The following is a 27,577-nucleotide window of genomic DNA, read 5'->3' on the forward strand; positions in this document are numbered from 1 at the left end:
GGAGTATCCTGGCTTGTTGCACTGCTACTAGTAGCAAAGTCCATTACCTTGGATTGTTCCAGTGTTTTACTTTCTGTGTAAAATGTTCTCCTGGTTCTGCTCATTTCACTCTGCATCAGTTCACTGAGGTTCTCCCAGTTCATATGGAATTCCTCCAGATCATCATTTCTTACAGTACAATAGTGTTCCATCACTATCATGTACCACAATTTGTTGAGCCATTCCCAAATTGAAGGACAACTCTTCATTTTCAAATTTTTTGCCACCACAAAGAGTGTAGCTAGGAATATTTTTGTACAAGTATTTTTCCTTATTATCTCCTTGGGATACAAACCCAGCAGTGGTATGGCTGGATCAAAGGACATGCATTCTGTTAAAGCCCTTTACATATAATTCCAAATTGCCTTCCAGAATGGCTGGATTACTTCACCACTCCACCAGCAATGCATTAGTGTTCCAATTTTGGCACAACCCCTCCCAACATTTATTGTCTTCCTTCACAGTCATATTAGTCAATCTGCTAGGTGTGAGGTGGTACCACAGAGTTGTTTTGGTTTGTAATTTTTTTAATCATGAGGGATTTAGAATAATTTTTGATTTGCTTATTGGTAGTTTTTATTTCTTTATATGAAAACTGCCTATACATATCTCTTGACCATTTGCCAAATGGGGAAATGGCTTGATTTTTTTGTACAATTGATCTAGTTCCTTATAAATTTGAGAAATTAGACCTTTGTTGAAGGTTTTTGTTAAAAAAAAGTTTCCCCAATTTCATGCTTCCCTTCTAATTTTGATTCCATTGGTTTTGTTTGTATAGAAATTTTTAATTTAATATAATCAAAAGTATCTTTACATTTTGTAGTGTTCTTTATCTCCTGCTCAGCCTCAAATTCCTTCCTTGCCCATAGATCTGATAGGTATACTATTCTATGTTCACCTAATTTATTCATGATTTTATTCCTTATATTTAAGTCATTTACCCATTTTGAATTTATTTTGGTATAGGGTGTGAGATGTTGATCTAAACTTAATTTCTCCCATACTCTTTTCCAAATCTCTAGATAATTTTTGTCAGATAGTGGGTTCTGGTTCCAAAAGCTGGGATCTTTGGGTTTATCGAACAACTAGCTTGCTACTATCATTTACCCGAAGTCTATTCCATTGATCCACTTTTCTGTCTCTTAGCCCAGTACCCACTGTTTTGATGATCACTGCTTTATAGTATATTTTGACATCTGGTAATGGCAGGCCCCTATCCTTCACATTTCTTTTTCATTAGTTTCCTTGATATTCTGGATCTTTTGTTTTTCCAGATGAACTTTGTAATAATTATTTTTTGTAATTCTATAAAAAATTTTTTGGTAGTTTGATAGGTCTCCTACCTATCACTGAATAAGTAAATTAATTTAGGTAGGGTTGCCATTTTTATTATATTAGCTCATCCTACCCATGAGCAATTTATGTTTTTCTAATTGTTCATATCTAGTTTTATTCATGTGAAAAGTGTTTTGTAGTTATATTCATATAATTCCTCAAGTTGTCTTGGCAAAGAGATTTTATTTTTATCTTGTGTAGAGTGATTTTAAATACAGTTTCTCTTTCTAGCTCTTGCTGCTGGGTTTTCTTGTAAACATATAAGAATGATGATGATTTATGTGCATTTATTTTGGAACCTACAACTTTGCTAAAGTAATTGATTAGAGAGGCGGAGGCAAGATGGTGGCTTGAAGACAGAGAAAGTTCAGACCTCTGAAAACCCTTTCTTACTGATTACAAACTAAATGCTCCTGGGGGACTGAAAATCAAATCTAACAACAAGACAGAGCCAAGGAACACTTCTGTAGGACTCAGCTTAAAAAATATGCCCCCAAAAGCCAGAATTTGAGAATACACCAGTTTAAGGGGAAGGAAAAAGGAAGTTCCTATGACCCCTTCCCCGATTAGAGCTCTAAGACTCCAGCAGCAGCTGGAACCTCTGGGCAGACAAAGGTGCTGATCTGGAGGGAATACCTTGAGGGCAAAATTGTGCCAGACTCAATGCATCGAACACCAGGCAGTGGGGAAGCAGCTAGACAATAAACTCAGAGCACAGAGCAGGCAGCATAGTTGCAACACCAGAGACACTTCATATCATCCCCCAAACCCCTTCCTAAGGTTTTGTCCTGTAGGCACATATAGCAACCCAGCTGGACTTAATCCAATCAAATCCTTCAGAGGGCAGGGAAGCTCAAGCTCCAAGACCCCTCCCACACAGCCTATGCTGAGAGATTTGCTGACAAAGCTCAAAGGGTGAAGGCAGAAAGAAAAGCCCAAAACCACACACACAAAAAAAGAGAGGAGCAAGAGCTCAGGCAACTGCAGAGAGTAAAGAAGGTATAAATATGAGCAAACAACAGAAAAAGAAAAAAGAAATTACAATCGACAGCTTCTATATAGGCAATGAACAAAGAGGAAATGGAATAGAGAAGGATGAGGGAACACCAAGTCAAAAAAACAGAAAGCCCAGCTAATTAAATACAGGCTCTGGAAGAACTCAAAATACAATTCAAAACACAATTAAGAGAGTCTAAACACAACTAGGAAACAAACTTAAAAACTAAGATAAGTCATCTGGAAACAGAGGCACTTGAACTAAAATGAGAAAATACTGTCCTGAAAGCTAAAATTAATCAACTTGAAAATTAGGAAAAGGATATGAAAGATGAGGCAGAGATGAAAGATGAGGCAAAGGAGACGAAAGATGAGGCAAAGAAGATGAAAGATGACCTCCAAAGAAAATCTGAGAAGGAGAAGGATGACCAAAAAGCCAGGGATGAAATCCAATCTTTAAGAACCAGAATACAACAACTAGAAACAAATGACTTCACAAGGCAGTAGGACACTATAAAACAAAATCAAAAGAATAAAAAATTGAGGAAAATATGAAACACCTCATTCACTTTAGAAGATCATTCCAGGAGAGACAACTTAAGAATCATTGGTCTACCAGAAGACCATGACAAAAGAAAAAGCCTGGACATCATACTACAGGAAATTATCCAAGAAAATTGCCCTGATATTCTAGAACAAGAGGAAAAAGAGGAGATTGAAAGAATCCATAGATCACCTCCTGTACTTAATCCCCAACTGACAACACCCAGGAATGTTAAAGCCAAATTCAAGAATTATCAGACCAAGGAAAAAATATTACAAGCTGCTAAGAAAAAGTCATTCAGATACCATGGATAAGGATAAAACAGGATCTGACTGGAACAGGAAGAACTGAAAGGCATGGAATATGATATTCCAGAAAGCAAGGGAACTAAGTCTAACAACCAAAAATCAATTACCCAGCAAAACTAACTATATTCTTACAGGGGAAAGTATGGTCATTTAACAAAATAGAAAAATTCAAAGCATTTGTAAAGAAAAGACAAGACCTGAACAGAAAATTTGATGCTCAAAAACAGAATTCAAGAGAATCATCATGAGGTAATTAAGAAAGAGGGGAAAAAAGAAAAACAAAACCCAAAAACAAAAGAATACGAAATAAAACAAAACTTTTTTTAAGAGATACAATGTTAAAAAAAAAAAAAATATATATATATATAAGAAAAGAGGTCATTGGTAACTCTTAAAAATTGTTATCACCTGAGCAGCTAGAATTACACTTAGAGGGAACAGTGACAAACTGTATAGGATGAAATGCCAAGACATAGACAGGCTGGCTAAACCTTGTGAGGGTAGCCATCGGGTCATAGACCCCTGGTGAACCAGGGCTTTGCTCACCCAGCATGTGAAGACTGCTTTGGCGGAACAGGAGGAAGAAACCAACAAGAAGGTTCAACGGCTGAGATGGTGACGCAGCAAAGCACTGTGGAGTGCTTAGGGCGTGTTGGAGCACAAAAGACAACAAGGCCATCCAATGCAGCTGAGGAAGTCTCCAGGTGTAACGACTTTTCATACCACTAGACCCAGGCTTCCAACGCCGAGAGTGGGACTGTCTCTGTGCATCGGCTTTTCCACTTAAATCTCCTTCACCCACAAGTATCTTTGTGAACACTCATCTATCCTAACCCCGTCCACCCTCTTCAAGACCTGCGGCGATGGGGGAGTGGCGACGCAACAGGTGGAGGTGACCACTGGCAGTTGTAGTCATGATCCTGCATGTAGGCGGCCCACGGACCAGTGGTCGCTCGGCCCTGTAGGGCAGCAGGGACTTTCGACAGCACCCTGGGCAACTGAGCAGCCCTCTCTAGGACAGCACTGCTCACTCTAATCAAGGGAGGGGACTAGAAAAGGTGTCCCAAACATTGCCTGCCCTACAAACACCAGGTCAGCACACTACAGCTGGTGGGTCATCCCTTTAAGTGGTCGAAATCAAAGAAAAAATATAAAGAAACTCATTCTAGGAGCATGGAACATCAGGACATTACTTGATAGAGAGAATACCCCAAGACCTGAGAGAAGAACAGCTCTAATCTGTAAAGAACTGGCGCGATATAACATCGACATCGCAGCATTAAGCGAAACACGCTTACCAGAAGAGGGATCACTCAGCGAACCCACCACTGGATACACCTTCTTCTGGAAAGGTAGAGCCTCAAATGAAGAGAGAATCCACAGTGTTGGCCCGACTATCAAGACCAGTTTGCTCAAACAGCTGCCAGACTTGCCTGTGTGCATCAGCGAGAGGCACATGAAGAGCCTTTTGCCTCTCAGCAAAGACCGGTATGCCACAATCATCAGTGCATATGCCCCTACACTGACCAGCACAGAGGAGACCATCAAGCAGTTCTACTCTGACCTGAGTGCCGTCCTGCACTCAGTGCCCACAAATGACAAGCTGATACTACTGGGAGACTTCAATGCCCACGTTGACCAGGACCATGAAAGATGAAAAGGAGTGCTCGGCAAACACAGTGTGGGCAAAATGAACAACAATGGCCTACTGCTACTCAGCAAATGCTCAGAGTTCAAACTCACCATCACGAACACTGTGTTCAGAATGGCGAACAAATATAAAACAACATGGATGCACCCACGATCAAAACAGTGGCATCTCGTTGACTACATCATTGTACACTGGCGAGACATCCAGGACGTACAGATCACCAGAGCCATGAGAGGAGCTGAATGCTGGACAGACCACCGACTGGTTAGAGCAACTCTTCAAATGCGCATTGCTCCTCGCCATCCAAAACGCGCCCAGACATTTCGCGCATTTTACAATGTGAGTCGTCTTAGAGATCCATCTTATTTGCAAAAATTCCAGTCCTGCCTGGACGACAAGCTGTCTGCCAAGGGACCACTCACTGGAAGCTCAACCGAGAAATGGAACCAGTTCAGAGACCCAGTGAAGGAAACATCAAAGGCAGTCCTAGGCCCCAAACAATGCAACCACCAGGACTGGTTCGACGAGAACAACACTTCTATTGAAGACCTATTGAGCAAAAAGAACAAAGCCTTTATGGAGTGGCAAAATAACCCAAACTCTGCTCCTAAAAAGGACAGATTCAAGTCTCTCCAAGCCATGGCACAGTGTGAGATAAAGAAGATGCAAGACCGATGGTGGGGAAAAAAGGCAGAAGAAATCCAGCGCTTTGCTGATACAAAAAACTACAAACAATTTTTCAGTGCCCTCAAGACTGTCTATGGGCCATTAAAACCCACCACCACTCCCTTGCTATCCTCTGACAGTGACACTCTCATAAAAGATAAAAAAGGCATCAGCAACAGGTGGAAAGAACACTTCAGTCAGCTTCTCAACCGACCCTCTTCAGTCGACCAAAGCGCCCTTGACCAGATCCCCCAAAACCTCACCATTGAACAACTTGATGTCCCTCCTTCAATAGAGGAAGTCCAAAAAGCCATTAAACAAATGAGTGCAGGCAGGGCACCCAGTAAAGACGGGATCCCAACCGAGGTGTACAAGGCCTTAAATGGAAAGGCACTCCAGGCATTCCACATAGTGCTGACCAGCATATGGGAAGAGGAAGACATGACCCCAGAATTCAGAGATGCCTCCATCGTAGCCCTATATAAGAACAAAGGTGCACGAGCAGCCTGTGACAACTTCAGAGGCATCTCACTACTCTGCACTGCTGGAAAGATCCTCGCCCGTGTTATACTCAACAGACTCCTGTCATCTGTTTCAGAGCAGAACCTGCCTGAATTACAATGTGGCTTCTGACCAGATCGTAGCACCATCGACATGGTCTTCACGGTGAGGCAAATGCAGGAAAAATGCCTTGAGCAGAACCTGAGTCTCTACATTGTCTTCATAGACCTGACAAAGGCATCCAACACAGTGAACAGGGACCCATTGTGGGTGATCCTCAGCAAGCTCAGTTGCCCAGCAAAATTCGTCAAACTGATCCAGCTCTTTCATGTCGACATAACGGGAAGTACTATCTGGTGGAGAGACTTCGGATCACTTCAACATCTCCAATGGCGTGAAACAAGGCTATGTCCTTGCTCCGGTACTATTCAATCTATACTTCACCCAAGTATTATGACATGCTGTGATGGATCTAGACCTGAGCATCTACATCAAATACCGACTGGATGGCTCACTATTCGACCTTCGCCGTCTGACTGCAAAAACAAAGACAACAGAGAGACTCATCCTGGAAGCTCTCTTCGCAGATGACTGTGCTCTCATGGCCCGCCAAGAAAATCATCTCCAAACCACTGCAGACAGGTTCTCTACCGCAATAAAACTGTTTGGCCTGACTATCAGCCTCAGCAAAACAGAGGTGCTGTTCCAACCTGCACCAGGGAGGCCAACTAACCAGCCGTGCATTACAATCGACGGCACGCAGCTTTCTAACGTCAACACTTTCAAGTACCTGGTTAGCACCATTGCCAACGATGGGTCCCTAGACCACGAGATTAATGCCAGGATCCAAAAGGCCAGCCAGGCACGGGGCAGCTGCACTCCAAAGTCCTCCAACACAGCGGTGTAAGCACTGCGACGAAATTCAAAGTGTATAACGCGGTGGTCCTCAGCTCGCTCCTGTATGGTTGCGAGACATGGACACTGTACAGGAAGCACATAAAACAGCTGGAGCAATTCCACCAATGTTCTCTCCGGTCAATCATGAGGATCCAATGGCAGGACCGTATCACCAACCAGGAAGTCCTTGACGGAGCCAACTCCACCAGCATCGAAGTAATGGCCTCAAAACCCAGCTACGATGGTCTGGACACGTCATCCACATGGACCCACAGCGAATATACCAAGACAGGTATTCTATGGTGAGCTGTCAGCTGGACTCAGGAAACAAGGCCGACCAAAGAAAAGATTCAAGGATCAGCTAAAGTCAAACTTGAAGTGGGCTGGCATTACACCAAAGCAACTAGAACTTGCTGCCTCTGTCAGAAGCAGCTGGCGAACCCACATTAACCATGCTGCCACCACCTTTGAAGATGAATGACGTCAACGTCTTGCCACTGCGCATGAACGCCGACACCAGGCCACAACCGCATCTCCCGTAACAACTGGTGTCCCATGCCCCATGTGCCACAAACTTTGCGCCTCAGCCTTTGGACTTCAAAACCAAATGAGGGTACATCAATAGATGATAATGCACAAAGACAATTGTCATTCTCGGTCACTGAGAGACTGCCACTCTTTATATATATATATATACACACATACATACACATATACAACTAGATCTAAAAAGAGGTTAATACTGAAAGAAATGGGAAAAGAAACAAAAGGGGGGTAAATTTATATGTAACAAAGAAGCTCATGGCGAGAGGGGGGAGAACATCAATACACTGGAAGGATAAAGAGGTTGGAAATAGGAAACACTCAACTCTTAAAAGTGCATTGAAATTGACTCAAAGAGGGAAGAACAATCAAATACATTGGGGCAGAGAATTGATTTGCATCCTATAGGGAAGTAGAATGGTAACAAACGGACTGGTGAGGAGGGAATCAATACAAGGGAGGGAGAGGGTGAGGGGGTAGTATAAAAAGACTATAAAGAAAATAAGGGGAATAAGAAGAGTGGGTAGAAAGGGAAGTAAAATAATGGTGGGAATTAGGGGAACTAATTAAAAACAAAACATTGGTGTAGAAGGAAATAGTTAAAGAAAAAAAGGCAGGACTAAAAGTGGAAATCAAAAAGCTGGGAAATACACAGCTAGTAATCATAACTCTGAATGTGAATGAACTCACTGATAAAATGCAAGCGAATAGCAGAGTGGATTAGAAACCAAAAGCCTACCATATGCTGTCTACAAGAAACATACATGAGGAAGGTAGACACGCATAGGGTAAAAGTAAGAGGATGGAGCCAAATTTATTGGGCATGAACTGATAAAAAGAAGGCAATCATAATATCTGACGAAGCCAAACTAAAAAGAGATCTAGTTAAAAGAGATAGGGAAGGCAATTACATCCTGATAAAAAGCAGTATAGATAATGAAGAAATATTAGTACTCAGTATGTATGCACCAAATGGTATAGCATCCAAATTTCTAAAGGAGAAACTATACTAGTAGGAGACCTGAAACTTCCTCTATCAGAACTAGATGAATTGAACCAAAAAATAAGTAAGAAAGAGGTAAGAGAAGTGAATGAAATCTTAAAAAAATAAGAGTTAATAGATATGTGGAGAAAAATAAATAGGGACAAAAAGGAATACACCTTTTCAGCAGCACATGGTACATTTACAAAGACTGACCATGTATAAAAACACTGCAGACAAGTGCAAAAGAGCATAAATAATAAATGAATCCTTCTCAGAACACAATGTAATGAAAATAATAATTAGTGAGGATACATGGAGAGGCAAATCAAAATTTAATTGGAAATTAAACAATACGATTCACCAAAATCAGTTAAAGAACAAATCATAGAAACAATTAATAATTTCATTGAAGAAAATGACAATGATGAGACATCCTTTCAAAATCTAGAGGATGCAACCAAGGCAGTACTCAGGGGGGAAATTATATCCTTGAGCTCTTATATTAACTAATTGGAGAGGGCAGAGGTCAATGAATTAGGCATGCGAATTTAAAAAATTGAAAATGAACAACTTAAAAATCCTCAGATGAAAACTAAATGAAAGATTCTAAAAATCAAAGGAAAAATTAATAAAATTGAAAGTCAAAGAACTATTGATTTAATAAATAAGACTAGAAGCTGGTACTTTGAAAAAACAAATAAAATAGACAAAGTATTGGTCAGTCTAATTAAAAAAAGGAAAGAAGAAAAAACAAAATTGACAGTATACAAGATGAAAAGGGAAACCTTACCTCTAATGAAGAGGAAATCAAGGCAATCATTAAAAACTATTATGCCCAATTATATGGCAACAAATATGGCAATCTAGGTGATATGGATGATTACTTACAAAAGTATAAATTGCCTAGATTAACAGAAGAAGAAATAGATTACCTAAACAACCCCATATCAGAAAAAGAAATTGAACAAGCCATCAAAGATCTCCCTAAGAAAAAATCTCCAGGTCCAGATGGATTCACAAATGAATTCTATCAAACATTCAAAGAACAACTAACTCCAGTATTATACAAACTATTTGACAGAATAAGCAAAGAAGGAGTTCTACCAAATTCCTTTTACAACACAAATATGGTACTGATTCCAAAGCCAGGTAGGTCGAAAACAGAGAAAGAAAACTATAGGCCAATCTTCTTAATGAATATAGACGCAAAAATCTTAAATAGGATACTAGCAAAAAGACTCCAGCAAGTCATCACGAGGGTTATTTCACTATGACCAGGTAGGATTCATACCAGGAATGCAAGGATGGTTCAATATGAGGAAAACCATCCACATAATTGACCATATAAACAAGCAAACCGACAAAAATCGCATGATTATCTCAATAGATGCAGAAAAAGCCTTTGACAAAATACAACACTCATTACTACTGAAAACACTAGAAAGCATAGGAATAGAAGGGCCTTTCCTAAAAAAAAAAAATCTAAAACCATCAGCAAACATCATCTGCAATGGGGATAAACTAGAAGCCTTCCCAATAAGATCAGGAGTGAAACAAGGATGGCCATTATCACCTCTACTACTTAACATTGTACTAGAAATACTAGCAGTAGCAATTAGAGAAGAAAAAGAAATTGAAGGTATTAAAATAAGCAATGAGGAGTCCAAGCTATCATTCTTTGCAGATGATATGATGGTCTACTTAAAGAGTCCTAAAGAATCAGCCAAAAAGCTAGTTGAAATAATCAACATTAGCAAAGTTGCAGGATACAAAATAAACCCGCATAAGTCATCAGCATTTCTATATATCTCCAACACATCTCAGCAGCAAGAATTAGAAAGAGAAATTCCATTTAAAAATCACCTGAGACAATATAAAATACTTGTGAATCTATCTGGTGAGACAAACACAGGAAATATATGAACACAACTACAAAACACTCCCCACACAATTAAAACTAGATCTAAACAATTGGAAAAACATTGATTGCTCATAGGTAGGATGAGATAACATAATAAAAATGACAATCCTACCCAAATTAATTTACTTATTTAGTGCCATACCCAGTGAACTACCAAGAAACTGTTTTACTGAATTAGAAAAAAATAGAACAAAGTTCATTTGGAAAACAAAAGATCAAGGATGTCCAGAGAAATAATGAAAAATAAATGTGAAGGAAGGAGGCCTTGCAGTCTCAAACTATATTATAAAGCAGTGGTCATCAAAATAATTTGGTACTGGCTAAGAGACAGAAAGGAGGATCAGTGGAATAGACTTGGGGTAAGTGACCTCAGCAAGTCTTGGTAAGCCCCAAAACTCCAGCTTTTGGGACCAAAATCCAGTATTTGATAAAAAACTGCTAGGAAAATTGGAAGACAGTATGGGAGAGATTAGATTTGGATCAACATCTCACACCCAACACCAAGATAAACTCAGAATGGGTGAATAACGTGAATATAAAGAAGGTAACTATAAGCAAATTAGGTGAACACAGAATAATAGACATGTTAGATCTTTGGGAAAGGAAAGACTTTAAAACCAAGCAAGCGCTAGAAAAAAAATCACAAAATGTAAAATCAATAATTTTTATTACATCAAATTAAAAAGTTTTTGTACAAACAAAACCAATGCAATCAAAAATAAAAGCAAAGCAACAAATTGGGAAACAATCTTCATAACAAAAACCTCTGACAAAGGTCTAATTACTCAAATTTATAAAGAGCTAAACCAATTGTTCAAAACACCAAGCCATTCTCCAATTGATAAATGGGCTAGGGACATGAATAGACAATTTTCAGTTAAAGAAATCAAAACTATTATTAAGCACATGAAAAAGTGTTCTAAATCTCTTATAAACAGAGAGATGCAAATCAAAACAACTCTGAGGTATCACTTCACACCGAGCAGAGATTGGCTAACATAACAGCAACAGAAAGTAATGAATGCTGGAGGGGATGTGGCAAAGTTGGGACATTAATGCATTGCTGGTGAATTGTGATTTAATCCAACCATTCTGGAGGGCAATTTGGAACTATGCCCAAAAGGCGCTAAAAGACTGCCTGCCCTTTGATCCAGCCAGTACTGCTGGGTTTGTACCCCAAAGAGATAAGAAGGAAAAGATGTACAAAAATATTCATAGCTGTGCTCTTTGTGGTGGCAAAAAATTGGAAAATGAGGGGATGCCCTTCAATTGGGGAATGGATGTACAAATTGTGGTATCTGTTGGTGATGGAATAATATTGTGATCACAGGAATAATAAAGTGGAGGAATTCCATAGGAACTGGAATGACCGCCAGGAACTGATGCAGAGTGAAAGGAGCAGAACCAGAAGAACAGTGTACACAGAGACTGATACACTGTGGTACAATTGAATGTAATGGACTTCTCCATTAGTGGCAATATAGTGAACAACTTGGGAGGGATCTACGAGAAAAAACACTATCCACATTCAGAGGAAAAACTGTGGGAGTAGAAACACAGAAGAAAAACAATTGTTTGAATACATGGGTCAAGGGGATATGGCTGGAGATGTAGACTCTAAATGAACATCCTAATGCAAACACCAACAACATGGAAATAGGTTCTGATCAAGGGCATATGTAATGCCAAGTGAAATTGTAGGTCGGCTGCAGGAAGGGTGAGAGCGGGGGAGGGAGGGAAATAATATGATTGTCGTAACCAAGGAATAATGATCTAAATTGACTAAATAAATTAATTTAAATTTAAAAAAAATTTTTTTAAGTTATTGATTATTTTTACCAGCTTTTTAGTGGATTTTCTTGGATTCTCTAGGTATACCATCATGTCATCAAACAGTGATAGTTTAGTTTCTTCACTGACTATTTCGATTCCTTCAATTTCTTTTTCTTCTCTAATTGCTACTGCTAGTGTTTCTAGTACAATATTAAATAGCAGTGGAGATAATGAGGAAAGACCCTTTTATTTCTATATTTTCTATCCCAAATTCTTAATGAAAAAATCTTCCTATAGAATCAAAGTCCATGATTTCTGACCTTGAGATATATATGTAGATACTTTCAAGCCTACAAGAGTTCTTTGCATTACTCCATAAATATGAATTCTTTTTTAAAAACCCTTATCTTCTGCCTTAGAATCAATACTGTATATTGATTCTAAGGCAGAAGAGTGGTAAGAGATAGGCAATGGGGGTTAAGTAACTTGTACAAGGGCATACAGTTCTGGGAGGTGTCAATGGCCAGATTTAAACCCAGGACCTCTCATCTCTAGGCCTGGATCTCAAATCTACTGAAGCCAACCAGCTGTCCCTAATATGAATCAATTTTGATACAGTAAAATACCTTGATGGATTGATAAGCAGTTCAATTAAAGAATGACAGAACAATCCCAATAGTTCAATTAATTTGAGACTATGCCAAAAAAAAAGGCTAGATTCTCAAACTTATGATCTAGGCCTTATTTAAGCAAATTTATAGAAATCTCAATTTAATTTTCTGACACTATTTCCTTAATTTTTTAATCTTTTATCCTTCTTGAAAATTATGGAAGAGATTTTGCTTCATTACATAACCTTAAATTGCATCTACTTCCTAGTTTCCTTGAATCTAGTCATCCTAGTCGTCAGCTTTTGTTTCTCTTCAAGACAGTGTGGTGTAGTAGAGAACTAGACTTAAAAATAGGAAAACCTGGGTTCAGATCCTGTCTTAGATACTTACTATGTGATCCTGCATGACTTAATTAATGTTTCTCATCCTCAATTTCCTCATTTATAAAATGGAGATAATGATAAAACCTACCTCAAAGTTGTAAGGCTCAAATGAGAAAAGTACTTTTAAAACCTAGTTAGAAATGATAGCTGTTATTATCATCCTTATTGTTGTTACTCTCCAGTTTTTCATATTATTCACATTGGATCCAGTCATTTGGAAGTGTACCTATCTGATTCATGATAATGGTTTCTTAGTTTTGTTTTGTATATGCATTATGTGTATATATGCTTTTCATTGTATTCTGCTTAATATATTTTTTGTTTTTCCACTTATGCCTCTAAAGACTATGTAATATTAATCTCAATACATCAATATCTGGAATTTTTATCAGTAGTATTTCCTTCCAGAAATGCAGATTTTAAAGATAACATCATAATTTTTAGAGCCTTATGTTCAGATAGCTAGTGTCAGAATCAAGATATGAACTTTTCCTGACTCCAAGGCTAACATACTACTTGCTGAGCCACATGGTCTCTCAATGTTATTAATATTAATGTAACATTAATAATACATTCCATTACCTGCAGTGATCATGGACTTAAAGCAGGACTTTTGATCTATCCGTGGCCAAATAATGTATTTTGCCTTTGGTCTTTTGTGTCGAAGTGTCAAGAAACACAGAGTAAGACTCATACCAGTTGCCATTGGAACAACAAAGCAGTTAGCCACTGAACGAACACCTGTAAATAAACAATTAAAAATATGTCAACTAAAAGCAATTCATAGGATGATAGATGCAGTACTGGAAAGAACTGGAAGGCCATCTAGCCCAACCCCCTCATTTCAGCAGGTCAGCAAAAAGTAGCACAATTAACATCATACACACCAGCCAGTCTTATGATGTCCAGGACTAATAAATTGGCTATTTTGTTCAAAAGGCTAGAACCTGCAGCTTTAGGTTGCACAGCAGCAATATCACCTGATCTTCCAATTCCATGAATGAACCTAAACAAAAGAAGGGTCAATAAATGGGAAAAAAAGTCTTATGCTAAAAAAGTTATGTACATGTATGCAAATAAGACTCCTAGAAAATCAGAAGAAATAGCTAGCTTTCAGGAGTAGGATCTGAGACTTGAAAGACATTCAATTAAAATTTACCAGTAATGAAATGATGAATTAATTATCAAGAAAAAGTAAGTTTTCCCTCTTTAATCCTCTTTACCTTAATGAAGAGAACTAAAATTTCATCAACACTCTGGGTAATAGGGGTGAGGGGTGGGGGGGGATGAGTGGCATCTGTTTCACTATAATTTTTTTTACATAATTTTCTCTCCAAATAAAAGAAACTGCTATCTTGCTGGTAGAACAAGGAATAAAACCAGGACTAGGATAGGAAAAGAAGGTATAAGAATTAAATGAAAACAAAACAAAGTACACTTTTAGGATATTAAAATGCCTGTATTACTTAATGCCAGAAAATACTGACCTCTATGCTGTGTTCCATCAAGTTACATGTGTTATAATAGGCTCAAAGTTCAAGTGGGTAGTAGGAACAAGGGAGTGCAATAGTCACACTTTGTTTTAAGCTTTATGTAGAAGGATTTATTTTGACCATTTAGCCTGTCAGAAAAACTTACCTAGGTGATAGAACAATGCTACCCAAATGTTGGTAATGAAAAAAAAATTCCCATTACTTCTCTGATAGTACAATGTATCAAAGTGCTACAGTAGCATCATTATAAAAAAGGCAATGGAAAGCCTGAGATATCACCAGTTAGTGAACACCACAAAGAGATCAAAGAAAGAAGAAACCCACCCCTTCTACCCTCATATACAAAAATATTTACAGCACTCTTTTTTGTGGTGGCAAAGAACTAGAAATCAAAGAAGTGACCATAACTTAGGGAATCACTGAACAAATTATGGTATGTTAAAGGAATGAAATAGTATTATACTATAAAAAATTATGAAAGGAATGGCTTTGGAGAAAAACTGGAGAAACATATTAAATGACCAGCAGGAACTGAGAAGAATCAGAAGAACAATATATATAACAACATCATATGGACAATTTTGAAAAACTAAAGAATTCAGATCAATACAATGAACAATGATTTCAGAGGACTGATGATGAAGCCTGCTTTCCACCTCTTAAGAGCAGTGAAGAATGAGACAAAATTTTTTGGACGTGACAAATGTGAGAATCTGTTTTATTTGGCAATATATATTATGAATTTTGTTTTTCTTTCTTTTTTCCCCAAAGGAAGAAGATGAGAGGGTGGAAAAAGATGAGATTTTTGTCCATTGAATAAAAATCAAAATAGACTAATATATTGTTACTCAATATTGTTTTCTTCCACATCTAAAGTATTCATGTTGGACCACTCCTCTAACTAGAATGTACTCCCTCAAATTTTCGGGTATCACTTCCTCTTGATTCTGCCACCTGAAAGTAATCTCTTATCTGTAAATTTCATACTTGTTTTTTGCATTTATCTTAATCTGTCTTGTATTATATTCATTTACATATACCCCATCAGACTATATTTTCTTTGACTATGCAGTCTGTAACAATGTCTTACTCATAGCAAACATTTAATAAATTACTAGTATACATGACCATCCACAATAAATATGCTCCTTGAAATTAAAGCATATTATAAATGGAATTGCAGTTCTCACAATTTAAAATAATCACCAAATTATTTTTTAAATCCCTTTGTAATTTGAGTAATCATTTCCTAATTTGTTAGTCAGAAGTATTTTTATAAGACTGTTATAAAAGCAGAGAATACCAGTCCTGAGTTTCATCTTGATAATAAGAATAAGTCCATTAATAATAATAATCCATTAAACTGTGAACAAGGGCTATCTTTTGTCTTTCTTTGTATCCTAGGAACTTGGTACAATGCTTGACACTTAATAGGTACCTGATAAATACTAGCTGCCTGACTGATAATATTCACTTTGTAAATAATGGGATGACTAACATGAACTCCAAAATTCTATGCCTTGACAATTACATTTTTATAGTGCTAAACCATTTTCCAAATGCTTTCATATACATTAATAAATTCACTGTTACTTTAGCAGCTAAGTGGCACACTAGATAGAATGCCAGACCTGGAATCAAGAAGATTCATCTTCCTAAATTGAAATCTGGCCTCAAACATGTGCTAGCTGTTACTTAAACCTGTCTGCCTTAATTCCTCATCTGTAAAATGGACTAGAGAAGGAAACAGCAAATCACTCCATTATCTTTGCCAAGAAAATCCTAACTAAGGTTACAAAGAGTCAGATACAATTAAAATGCCTGAACAACATTAACCTAAGAGTATATTTTCATTATTGTGATTTCTACTTAAAATGAAAACTTTTACTACACTATAATAGCCTGACTACAGCACCTACATTTCCCCCCCAAATCTGACTTATATAAAGCAACATTGTGGGGTTTTTTTATGTATATCTATTTTTTTCTTTTCAGATACTGAAAAACAATATGGGTTTTAGACCCAATGGGATATAAAATTGTGTGTGTCTTTTGATCTAGCACTACTACTAGGTCTGTTATCCCAAGGAGATTTAAAAAAAAGGAAAAAAAGACCTATAAATACAAAAATATTTATAGCAGCTCTTTTTGTGGTGGCAAAGAACTAAAAAATAGAGCAGCATGATCATCAATTGGAGACTAGCTGAACAAGTTGTAGCATATAATCGTGATAGAGTAGTATTTTGCTATAGGAAATGTTATGGGGGGAATTTTCAGAAAATGATGGCAAGATCTATATGAATTGAGGCAAAATAAAGTGAGAAGAACCAGGAGATCATTGTGTACAGTTAACAGCAATGTTGTAATGATGATCAACTGTAAAAGACTTAGCTACTCTCATCGATACAATGATTTAAAAACAATTCCAAAAGGCTCATTATGAAAAAATACTCTCCATCTCCAGCATGAGAACTGATGAACTCTGAGTGCAAACTAAAATATGATTTTCTTACTTCCTTTTTCTTGTTTTTTTTTTAAATATGGCTAATGTGGAAATGTTTTGCATGATTTCATATTTTTAATTGATATACTGCTTGCCTTCTCAGGAAGAAGAGGAAAGGGTAGAAAGGAGGGAAAGAATTTCAAACTAAGAAATTAAAAAGAATGTTGAACATAAATTTAAATTTTAAAATTTTACCTTTAAATAAAAATAAACAAGTAAATAATTGAAGCTATATGGTTTTCATGTTAATAAAATCATAATAAAACCAAGGGTTTTAAATGGCTCATGGAATTCTTACACTTAAACCTAACATGAAATAACCAACAATTAAGCGATGATAGGGAAAATCTCTGAAACTATAAGATGAGTCAGTAGAAAAAAATAGTAAATTTTATTAAAATGAAATTTGTAATTTTCCACATGTATTAAAAAAATAAGTTGCAGCTGAAAACAGCTTTTAGATGTTTACTTCTAAGTCTTCTTTTTCAAAGAATTTATGAATTAGAAAATATAGACTAAGATATAATTTGCTCTTTAAAACACTTTATAAGGATAGTTTAAGTTATTAAGTATTTTTATGAGACATAATAAGTAACATATACTATTTTTTAAATTACCTGTAATGACGACGGGCAACTAACCCAGATGCTACTCTACCTTCCCTTTCTCCCACACCACAGTTGCCCAGGAAATTGTTACTATCCATAATGGCAAGTTCATGGAGAAAGAGTTCAATAGTACTTTCATCCCAACCATCTTCTGGACATTTACCCTTGGGAGAGGGAAATATGTGTTAAAAAAAAATTAAAGAAATCAGTCTTCCGTAGTTATTTACTATAATTGTGCTTCTTTATAAGGGTTTTACTGACATTAATGGAGCAAGTAAAAGACCTGGAATTGGCAAGACCAAGGTTCTAATTCCACAGTTAATACTTAGTAGCAGAGACCATAAGCATTTGCTCAGAGTTTACAATTTCTCTGGGCTTCAGTTTCCTTATCTGAATGATACCTCTACCACTTATTCTTACAAGCATACTGAAGTTCAAATGAGGTAATGCATATCAAGTTAAGTGCTATATAAATGCTGGATATTATTTTTTACATGCCTAAGATCAAAGTTTCTCCTATTTTTTACTAAACTATCAATGCTATTGACAATATAGAGATGATGCTAAGTAACAATTGGGACTATTTCAGTTCACTCCCATTAACTTTTAAATGAACTGGTTACTTGAAAAACTAAAAAAATCAAACATCCTTAAGAGAAAAATCAAGGCATTAATAAATAATTCACAATGATGTAGGGCTTTACCGTCACTTAGGTGCTTTCCACATAAGCATTTGTACAAAAAAGTACTTAACATAGTCATGATTCATGGCAAGCAGTTAAAAATGTATGCTTATTTGAATTCAACAGACTTGTGGGATGGAAAAAGTATTCTTTTAAAAATAGGGTTCTTAACCCAGGGTCCATGGTCCTAGGTGGATAGATTTCACCATATCCATGAATCTGAATGGAAATAAGATATTTTCACTAACCTCTTAAATTTAGCATTTCTTTCAATTACAATATTTAAAAAGTATTCTGAAGAGGGGTCCATAGTCTTTACTAGAATGCCAAAGGAGTCTATTACACAACATATGTTAAGAACCCTCAGGCTAGCCATGTCTTCATTTGCTACCAATAGCACCCTATCATGCTAACTTGAACTTTATCATCCTGCAATATCACATCAGCCTTGGTACTCACACCTAAGCAGTACCCTCAGACTGATGAAAACTGCTCCGTCTGAAATCTCCATCTAAGAAGGGCACTCAAGCCAGCCATCTCTTTATTTCCCACAAGCTGCACTCTTTTGGATTCTCCACCACGTTCTGCACATTCTGCACCAGGTACCTTCCCTTCCGCCTTCCTTTTGTGTGCTTTTAGGATGGTAAATTCATTAAGGGCAGGAACAATCTCTTCCCCTATCTCTGGTATCCTGCACATATCACTGCCAGACTTCAAATTTCCTTAAGAATGGACACAACTTCCACCTAGGCAAGTCAGTAACTCCTCTATAAATTTTATACTCTTTCCTGGGGGTACTGACAAATTAAAGGATTAGCCTTTCGTCACCCAGGAATACGGGTTGGCCGGAATCCACGACCCTTTCCTCTAAACACTGGGTAACTCTGCCTTCCAAGGCAAGTTTCCAACCCCATTTTACCAATAGGGAACTGAGGTTCAAGCAGAGAGAAATGACTCGCCCGGGGTCACGAAACAGGCCTGGAAGCCACGCCTGTCAGTCCCTAGAGCCCTAGTTCTTTCACAGTATCCGGGCTAGCCCAGCATTTTCTCAATCTCAGGCTGGATACTGTGAAGCTTGGGTGCAGAGGAGGAGGAGGAGGGCGGGGAAAGTCCTTGGTATTCCCAGCTATTCTTTACTTAGCACAGCGCCCGGTATACAGTAAGCGTCTAATAAATGCTTGTTGACTGACTGAATGGCCTGGGTCTCCCCTCTTCCCGCAGTTCTTAAGAGAAGGGATCGCGCGAGTCCTACAAGACCGGAGGGAGTGGACTTTGCCCCAGCACAGAGCTCGTAACAATTTTACTTCCCCCGCCAGGAGGCGGACAGCCCAGCCCTTTCTAGCCCCCGCCCCGGCTCCCAGGCCCGGGAGGCCCCAGCACTAGCGCCCGGGCTCGAAGTGCTCAAATCCGAAGGCTCTGGCCGGGTTTCCCTCACGGGCTTCAGGCCTGGGCGACTGGGCGGGCACCTCGGTACCTTCTCCAGCAGGAGCCGTATGAGGTGCTCGTGGGAGCGGCGGGCCTCACAGCCCTGCCGCACGTAGGCCGGGGTCACCAAACGCTCGCCTGCAGCGAAGTTCTCGCAGTTCATGGCGACCACGGCACCAGTCACACCGGGGGAAAGTGACTCGCAAAACGAGGTGCAGCCCGAAGGCGAGTAAGGGCCGAGAGAAAAGGGGGCAGTACATTTACGCGTGCGCGACTGCGCAGCTTTCCCCCTCCCACTCTTCCGCCTAGCCAACCAATGAGACTAGGGAGGAGCATGCGTGAAGACTACCAGGAACAATAGGAACAGTGGAGGGCGGCATGGCAACACCCCTCCTCCAGAGAAACATTTCTAATAGGCTGGAAGCCTTGACTGCTCTCCTGGTTGTTCTGACTGACGCCCCTTTTAAGCTTACATTATTCTTGCTTGCCCAATCAGTATTTCTCTTGGGGTGGAATGAAGTATACAAATATTTTTCACATTACTGTTAGCAAACATTGGGAACAGAAATCATGATCAATCCACCTGAACAGGGAATCAAATCATTTGGTATGGAAAATCCCTTCTCTTTCCTCAAAAAGAAGGAACTAGTCACCAAGGTAACCACTATGAGGGGTTTTCCTCTCTCCAATCCCACATGGCACAGACGGGAACGTCCATCTTTTGTGATTCCTCGGGAACTATATTGGCATGACATCATTTGGAAAATTAGGCATTTTCCATCCAGTTTGGTTTTCCTGTGTGGATTGTTGGCCAATCCCCTTCGAGGAGCCAGGATTTGACTGAAGGGTTCCTGTCCTATCATGCTGTGAGACTTGATTACCTTGTTTCTCCGTCTCCAACTACCAAAATCGTTTTGGCAGTTTTAACATGCAGAAAAAGCATTTGGTGCCCACCAATGGAAAAACATTTTCTGGAAAAACCAGTTGATAAATTATTTGTCCATGACAACTGTTGAAACAATATAAAATAATACTTCAAGTGGCTATGGTACTTTAAGATGGAAATGCCCCAAACAGTTTTCAGATAAAGAAATCAAAGCTATTAATAACCGTATGGGAAAAAAAGTTCTAAATCTCTTGATTGGAGAAAGACGAATTAAAACAACTCTGAGGCACCATCTCATACCTCACAGCTATCAGATAGGCCAATATGACAGCAAAGGAAAATGATAACTATTGGAGGGGATGTGGCAAAATTGGGACACTAATGCATTGCTGGTGGAGTTGTGAACTGATCCAATCATTCTGGAGGGCAAATTGGAATGATACCCAAAGGGCTATGAAGCAATGCATAGCTCTTGATCCAGTAATTACCACTACTAGGTCTATATCCCAAAGAGATCCAAAAAAGGAGAAAGGACCTACTTGTACAAAAATATGTACAGCTGCTCTTTTTTATGGCAGCAAAGAATTAGAAACTAAAGAAATGTCCATCAATTGGGGAATGGCTGAACAAATTGTGGCATGGGGCCATTTCAATCACAGGAAAAGCCAGGGTTTCAGTGATCATTTCTCCCCACTTTCCTCCCAACCTAGGGACTCCCCTAACTCTGGTCTTGTGACTACATCTCATGTCCAGATGTGAGCATCTATGTTCTTGTAGCTTTGTAATTATTTTTGGAGGGGTGGGGCAAAACTTGAGGCTTAATATTTTTCCAAAGTGAAAAAAAAAATCAAAACACCACTTAATAAATATTGACCAAACGAAAAATAAAAGGATTATCTAAGATTTTAAATAATCAGAAATTTTAGGGGTAGTATTTGGGCTGGTGGAAGCTTATAAGAAAGTAAAAATATAACTAGGTGAAGGAAAGTTGGAGTGGTACCAAATCAATATCCTTTCTTCTTTTTGCAAGGGATAAGAACAGTAGCATCACATGGTGAACATGTGTCTAAATGCAGAATTGGAGATTGTTGCTAAAGCACCTAACATGCATGGTACATTGCTCATACTTTATATTTCAGTTGTGTGTAATTTTGTAGATGGGCATGCTCTCTCTCCAATGACACAGACCAAAATCTTTTTATATGGTTGGGGGAGGAGAGGAGCTTTCTATAAAGCTGGAGTTCTATAAAGGAGTTTCTATAAAGCTGAAGTTTCTATAAAGGGGAATTGCTGAACCAAAAGACAGCCCTGCAGCCAACCCAGGAGTGAGTTTCTCTGAATTTAGCAAGGTTGGTCTTCAGATAACAAAAACATATAAAGTTTATTACTAGCTATAGTCTCAAAGCTTTTCTACCTTGGTAGGACCTGCTACCACTTGTGGTCCACTGATATCGCTTTTAAGAAACCAAGTTCACCTCCACACCAAGAGGCATCAGAGTAGGACTTTAGTCCAAAGCCTTTCATGTTCTAGCTGCTCAATAAATACTTGCTGAATTGAAGACTAGGGATCATCTCCTCATTAGATACTCAGAAAAAAAATACCAAGCAATTGTAATTAGCAGAACTTATACTAGTATCACCATAAACTGGTATGAATTCTTATTAGTAATTAGCAAAGACTCAAAAACATTAGTTTACAAGCATTTGAAACCAGTGATAAAGTATGATTGCATGTTATATGTCTATATCCAATCACAATATATAATGCTACTTTGGATACTATAATTTTAAAAACCGATGGTATGGGGACAACTAAGTGACTCAGCGTATTGAGAGACAGATCTAAATACAAGAAGTCCTGGGTTCAAATTTGGTCTCATATACTTCCTAACTGTGATCCTGGGCAAGTCACTTAACACACATTGCCTCACCTTTACTGTGATTCTGCCTTGGAAACAATACACAGTATTGACCCTAAGATAGAAGGTAAGAGTTTAAAAAAAAAAAAACCTGAAGATATAAAGTAAGAATATCTATCTCTTAAGAGTCTTTCTCCCCATAAAGGACAAACACAGGGCTTCTGAGCAATAAAGGATCTTTGTGGTGTGCTACACAATCCAGGGGTAATTATATGTGGCACTGAATACTACAGGGGCAGGTATAAATACTAGGTATAGCCTATAATTTATGGAAGGACAAGACTACTTTGGTCTCAAAGAATCCTATTGATAATCCCAGAACATTTGGATAAGAGGTTGTCTTTTGTGAATTTTGTAACATAGAAAGAGTTGAAGTATTCCAACTGAAGTGAAGTGATCAGCACTTATCATACTTATCTGAGTCCCATAAAGGAAGAAGTATTTATTTGACTCCAAAAAATACAGAAGAGATAGCAAGTAGTAATATGGAGCACCAAAAACCTATCACATCAGTAAGAGGCTTCCTAATTGTGTATTAGTGGGGAAAATGAGAAGGAACCAAAGTTGCCAGCTACTTGGGGAATAAATATAAAGTAACACCACTTCCTTCCTCTCCTTTCCCCAAGTTGGGCTGTTAACAAATGGCCTCAGTTCTGACTGGACTAAAAGGGTAAGTAAAATTTCCCTTCAGCCATCCTTCTTCAAATGATGTTCTTTTAAGTTCCCCTTCTAATACATTGAATCTGATTGAAGTCTCTATTAAAATCAAGATGTCTATTTATTTAGGTATAAAGGGTTGAAGAGTAATGAGGACAGAGGGAAAAGGAAATCCCTAGCTATTTTCTATACAGATCTGGGGGGTTTGAACCAGGTTCTTCTTCAGGATAAGCTCTGAGGTTCCCCTAAGGGAAAAAAGTCTTTATCCTAAAAGGTGTCACCAGTTGAAAAATAAGATCTTCTGTGGCAGAAGGCCAAAGGATTGAGAAAATGGTTGTCTTCACAGCAAAGGGTCAGTTCCTTCTCCTCTCAGCTCAAGGAGCAAAGAACCCCTGGTTTCCCAACTGCTGCCCTTTTGAGCTTGGCTGAAAAGTTCCATAGCATCCCCTGATGTCAGCTGGGGTTCTATTTCCTCTTCTCCTGAGATAATCCTTCAAATTCAATCTTTCCATTGTTTCTGGTCTTTCCCTCTTATACAATTGGCTGAGACCTAGAGATTGGAAATTAGCAATGAACACAAGTCAGTGAACTCAAGTAGATGAATCTCTAAATCAGCGTCTTTTAGAAAAGATTCTATTCTAACCTAGTATAAGGAAGAGCCTAGACAATTCCTCCTACTTCCAAAAGAGAATCAGGCCAGGTCTAGGAAACTTTTATTAGAATTAGATTAGAAAGTTTAGGTGTCACTTGATCTCAGAGTTTTATTTTATATGTGCATTTTATTACCTTACTCTGCTATATTGCATCTTCTCCCTTCTCTTATCAATAAAATTGAGACAACCCACTCATGATGGGTCTGGAGGTGAAATGACAAGAGACAGAAAAGAAAGAGGGAAGTGAGTGTTAGAAACAAGTATCAAGAAATAGTATCAGAAAAAATAAAAGATGGAAGAGGTGGTGGGAGGGGGAGGGGGAGGAAAACAAAATGATCTTTGTTTCGAATGAATAATGTTTGGAAATCACCAAATAAAATAATGTTTAAAAAAGAAAAAAGAAAAGAAGGGGTTGGGGGGACAGGTAGGTAGGGACTGAGTCTGCAGATGTCTCCATTCAGGAAGCATGGTGTCTTGAATTCAAGTTCATCAATCATGCAGACTGAAAAAAAAAATAGTGTAATCTCTTGCCCAAAAAGGGTCTCCTGGACAAGTTCTAAGCTGCTACTCCTCCAGTTACTAAAAACAAAGGCCCAGGGGTGGAACATTAACAATCCCTTCTATCTGAGCCCATGACCGCCAACTCATGGCTGGCAGGTTAAGTGGGCCACTATGACCACACTGACATATCACTTAGGGCGAGGACAAGAAACAGATATAAGCACTCTGTATAGCAGGAGTGAACAGATGTGTTCCTGCTTAATTGGATGAGAACCCCCCAATATCGTTAATGAGACTACAGGGCCCTTGTCAGAAAGGAACACTCATGGAGTTGGATGCGTGCCATGAGATCCCCCATTGTTGTCTAACTCTACCTTCCTGCCCCAGCCCTGGTTTGCCTGGGAGAATGTGATTACTGGGAGGTCTTATTAAACTCCTGACTACTCTGTAATGAATAAAGCTGTTTTCTGATCTCTGTTGCCTAAGGTTAAGGGGAATGAACCCTTTTTGGAAGAATTCCCCCACTCGGGGTTCTATAAAAGCAGTAAAACTAAATCAGCCTTTTCTTTTTGGACTTTCTCATCATGCATTTTCTCTCCTTCAGGCAATGACAGCTTACATCAGAAACATATGACTAGATGTGGGTCTAAGACTTAATCACCAGTCTTTGGCTGCCTTCTGCCTTTTTGTTCCTTTGTTTGAGCCCTGGATAATAGTGAGTAAGTGATATGGGGCCATCTTTGACTCCTCATTATCGCTTACTCCCCATTTTCAATCTAATGTCAAGTCCTATCGATTCTACTTCCATAGTACCTCTCTTGTCTACTCCCTGCTCTCCTTTGACACGACCACCATCCTGGTTTCAGTCCTTTATCACCTCATTGCTGCTATTTAGTTGCTTAGTCTTATTGGACCCAGCAGACCAACTGTCCATTGTATTTTCTCTTCAAGGACAGTGGAGTGGTTTGCCATTTCCTTCTTTATTGTTGTGCAGGCAGAGGCTAAATAATTTACCCAGGGTCACAGAGCTAGGAATTGTGTGAGCTCAGAGTGGCTCTCTGGTCTTTCTGACTTAAGACCCAGGGCTTTTATCCATTATACCACCTAGTTTCATCACCTCACACCTGGATTATTGCAGTAGCTGTCTGGCTGGGCTCCCTGCTTTGAGTGTCTCCCCACTCCAGGCTATCCTCCACTCAGATATCAAATTGATTTTCCTAAAGCATGTCTGACCTATTCAATAGACTCCAATGACTCTCTATAAACTCCAGAATCAAGTATAACATCCTCTGTTTTGTGTTGAGTCCTTACCTAGCCTGCTTTTACCTTTCAAGTCTTCTTGAACCTCAGACCCCTCTATGCACTTTATAATCCAGTGAGATTGGCTTTCTTGCAGTTTTAACTTGAACAAGATATTTCACCCCAACTCAGGACATTTTCTCTGGTTGTTATCCATGACTGGCATTCTCTCCCACCTTCTCTCCAATTCTTGGCTTCCTCTTAAGGACCAGCTAAAATCTCACCCCTGAAAGAAACTTTTCTCTCCCTTTCATCTCCTGTAATATTAGTGCCTCCCTTATATGATTTTCTCTAGTTTATCTTGTATATATCTTGTGTATATACTGTTTGCTCATTATCTCCTTCATCAGACTGTAAGCTCTTTGAGAGCTGCATCTGTGTTTGTTTTGTGCTTTTCTCTGTATCTTCGGTATTTAGTACAGGGAACTGGCATGTAGGAGGTGCTAGATAGATGATATTTGTCTGATTCACTAATAATCCTGAGAAACAGATATTTCCAATTTGGAGAGTTACCTAATGTTTAATCTTAAATGCAAAAGGTCCAGATTTGAGCAATGGCTGCTGAGAAAGCTTTCTTAATAGCATGTATCTTGGAGAAGAGTACTGACACCAGGATTGTCCTAAGGGAGAAAAAAAGAGAACCAGGCCTTGGCTGGTCAGGAGACTAAGAATCTTACCAACCCTCCATGCTGTGAATTGCTTAGAGAGTATAGGTCTAAGGTGAATAGTAAACATTTTTTCCATTTCCACAGTCCCCCAAAGGATGCTTGCCTTCTAAAGGTAATATAATAAGTATCATAGGAAGAATTATTTTATGTTATCTGTATTTTTTCATGAATGCCTGAATCTTTTGTATCTTAGGCATTTTATGTGGGGCAAAACAGAAATGCTGCCCCATTCCTGATACTCTTTAAGCACTTTTGTGGGAAGGGATATTTCTACTTTCTTTTGGGGAGTCTCTAGATATGAACCTAAAGTTTGCTCCAGAATTTTTTCATGAAAGAATATTGGTGTGGGAAGATGCAGAAAAACAACCCTGACCCTCTTTGGGATAAAGACCCCCAAAATTGAACTTGGATTCATTTGAGTTCAGAGTCCCTCCCTTTTGGGGGTCCCCATGGACCAACAGTGTATATCTTGACCCCAAGAGGACATTGTCAAATTGAGCTATGGGTTTAAGACTATATAGGGTTTAATGTTAGAGAGAAGGAGGAGAAACAGATATAGAATGCCTTTATAAGACTTTGTTGTCCAACCTCCATACCTATACCCAAAGGAGGCTCAGTCTGAAACTGGCTCCTGCCTCTTCTTTCAGGCCTAAGCATCACTCCTGACAAAGTTCAATGGGCAATGATCCACCTCTGTCACAACATCCCAAGGATGGGCCATAAAATTTTGCTTAAGACTTTATTCAAACAAATGAAAGAAGTCATCATTCATTGATGTCAGAGATTCTTGGTAGCTGCAATTATGACATGAAACCAGCCAGTATATCTAGTTATGTGAGGTATGTTTTAATCCTTACTAATTCCTATCTACCCCTTCAGGTTGATAATGACTCTTCATGACTCCATTTGGAGTTTTCTTGGCAAAAGATACTGGAGTGGTTTTCCATTTCCTTCTCTAGCTGATTATTACACATGAGAAAACTGAGGCAAATAGAGTTAAATGATATTCTAATTTCAAATGAATCACTTTCTCACCTTTGCTAGACTTCTCACCAAAGGAGAAGCTACCAATCTGTTCCTGAGATTTTTTTTCCTACTCCAAGATCTTGATATAATTTCTATTTATTTT

At 38.6% G+C, this 27,577-nt stretch overlaps 1 protein-coding gene across 1 annotated transcript in view; it reads right to left on the minus strand.

Annotated features, from left to right (window-relative positions):
• Positions 1-20,200, minus strand: part of SEPSECS (Sep (O-phosphoserine) tRNA:Sec (selenocysteine) tRNA synthase) — an 89,699-nt gene extending 69,499 nt beyond the window's left edge. The window contains exons 1-4 of the mRNA XM_001362501.3: positions 19,915-20,200; positions 17,767-17,921; positions 14,041-14,159; positions 13,736-13,894 (exon numbers count right to left, since the gene is read on the minus strand). Of these exons, the coding sequence (XP_001362538.1) occupies positions 13,736-13,894; positions 14,041-14,159; positions 17,767-17,921; positions 19,915-20,028 (547 nt within the window). The 5' untranslated portion in view covers positions 20,029-20,200. The remainder of the gene's footprint in view (positions 1-13,735; positions 13,895-14,040; positions 14,160-17,766; positions 17,922-19,914) is intronic.
• Positions 20,201-27,577: the final 7,377 nt, after the last annotated feature.

This window comes from Monodelphis domestica, chromosome 6, assembly GCF_027887165.1.
Source record: "Monodelphis domestica isolate mMonDom1 chromosome 6, mMonDom1.pri, whole genome shotgun sequence".
Lineage (NCBI taxonomy): Eukaryota > Metazoa > Chordata > Mammalia > Didelphimorphia > Didelphidae > Monodelphis > Monodelphis domestica.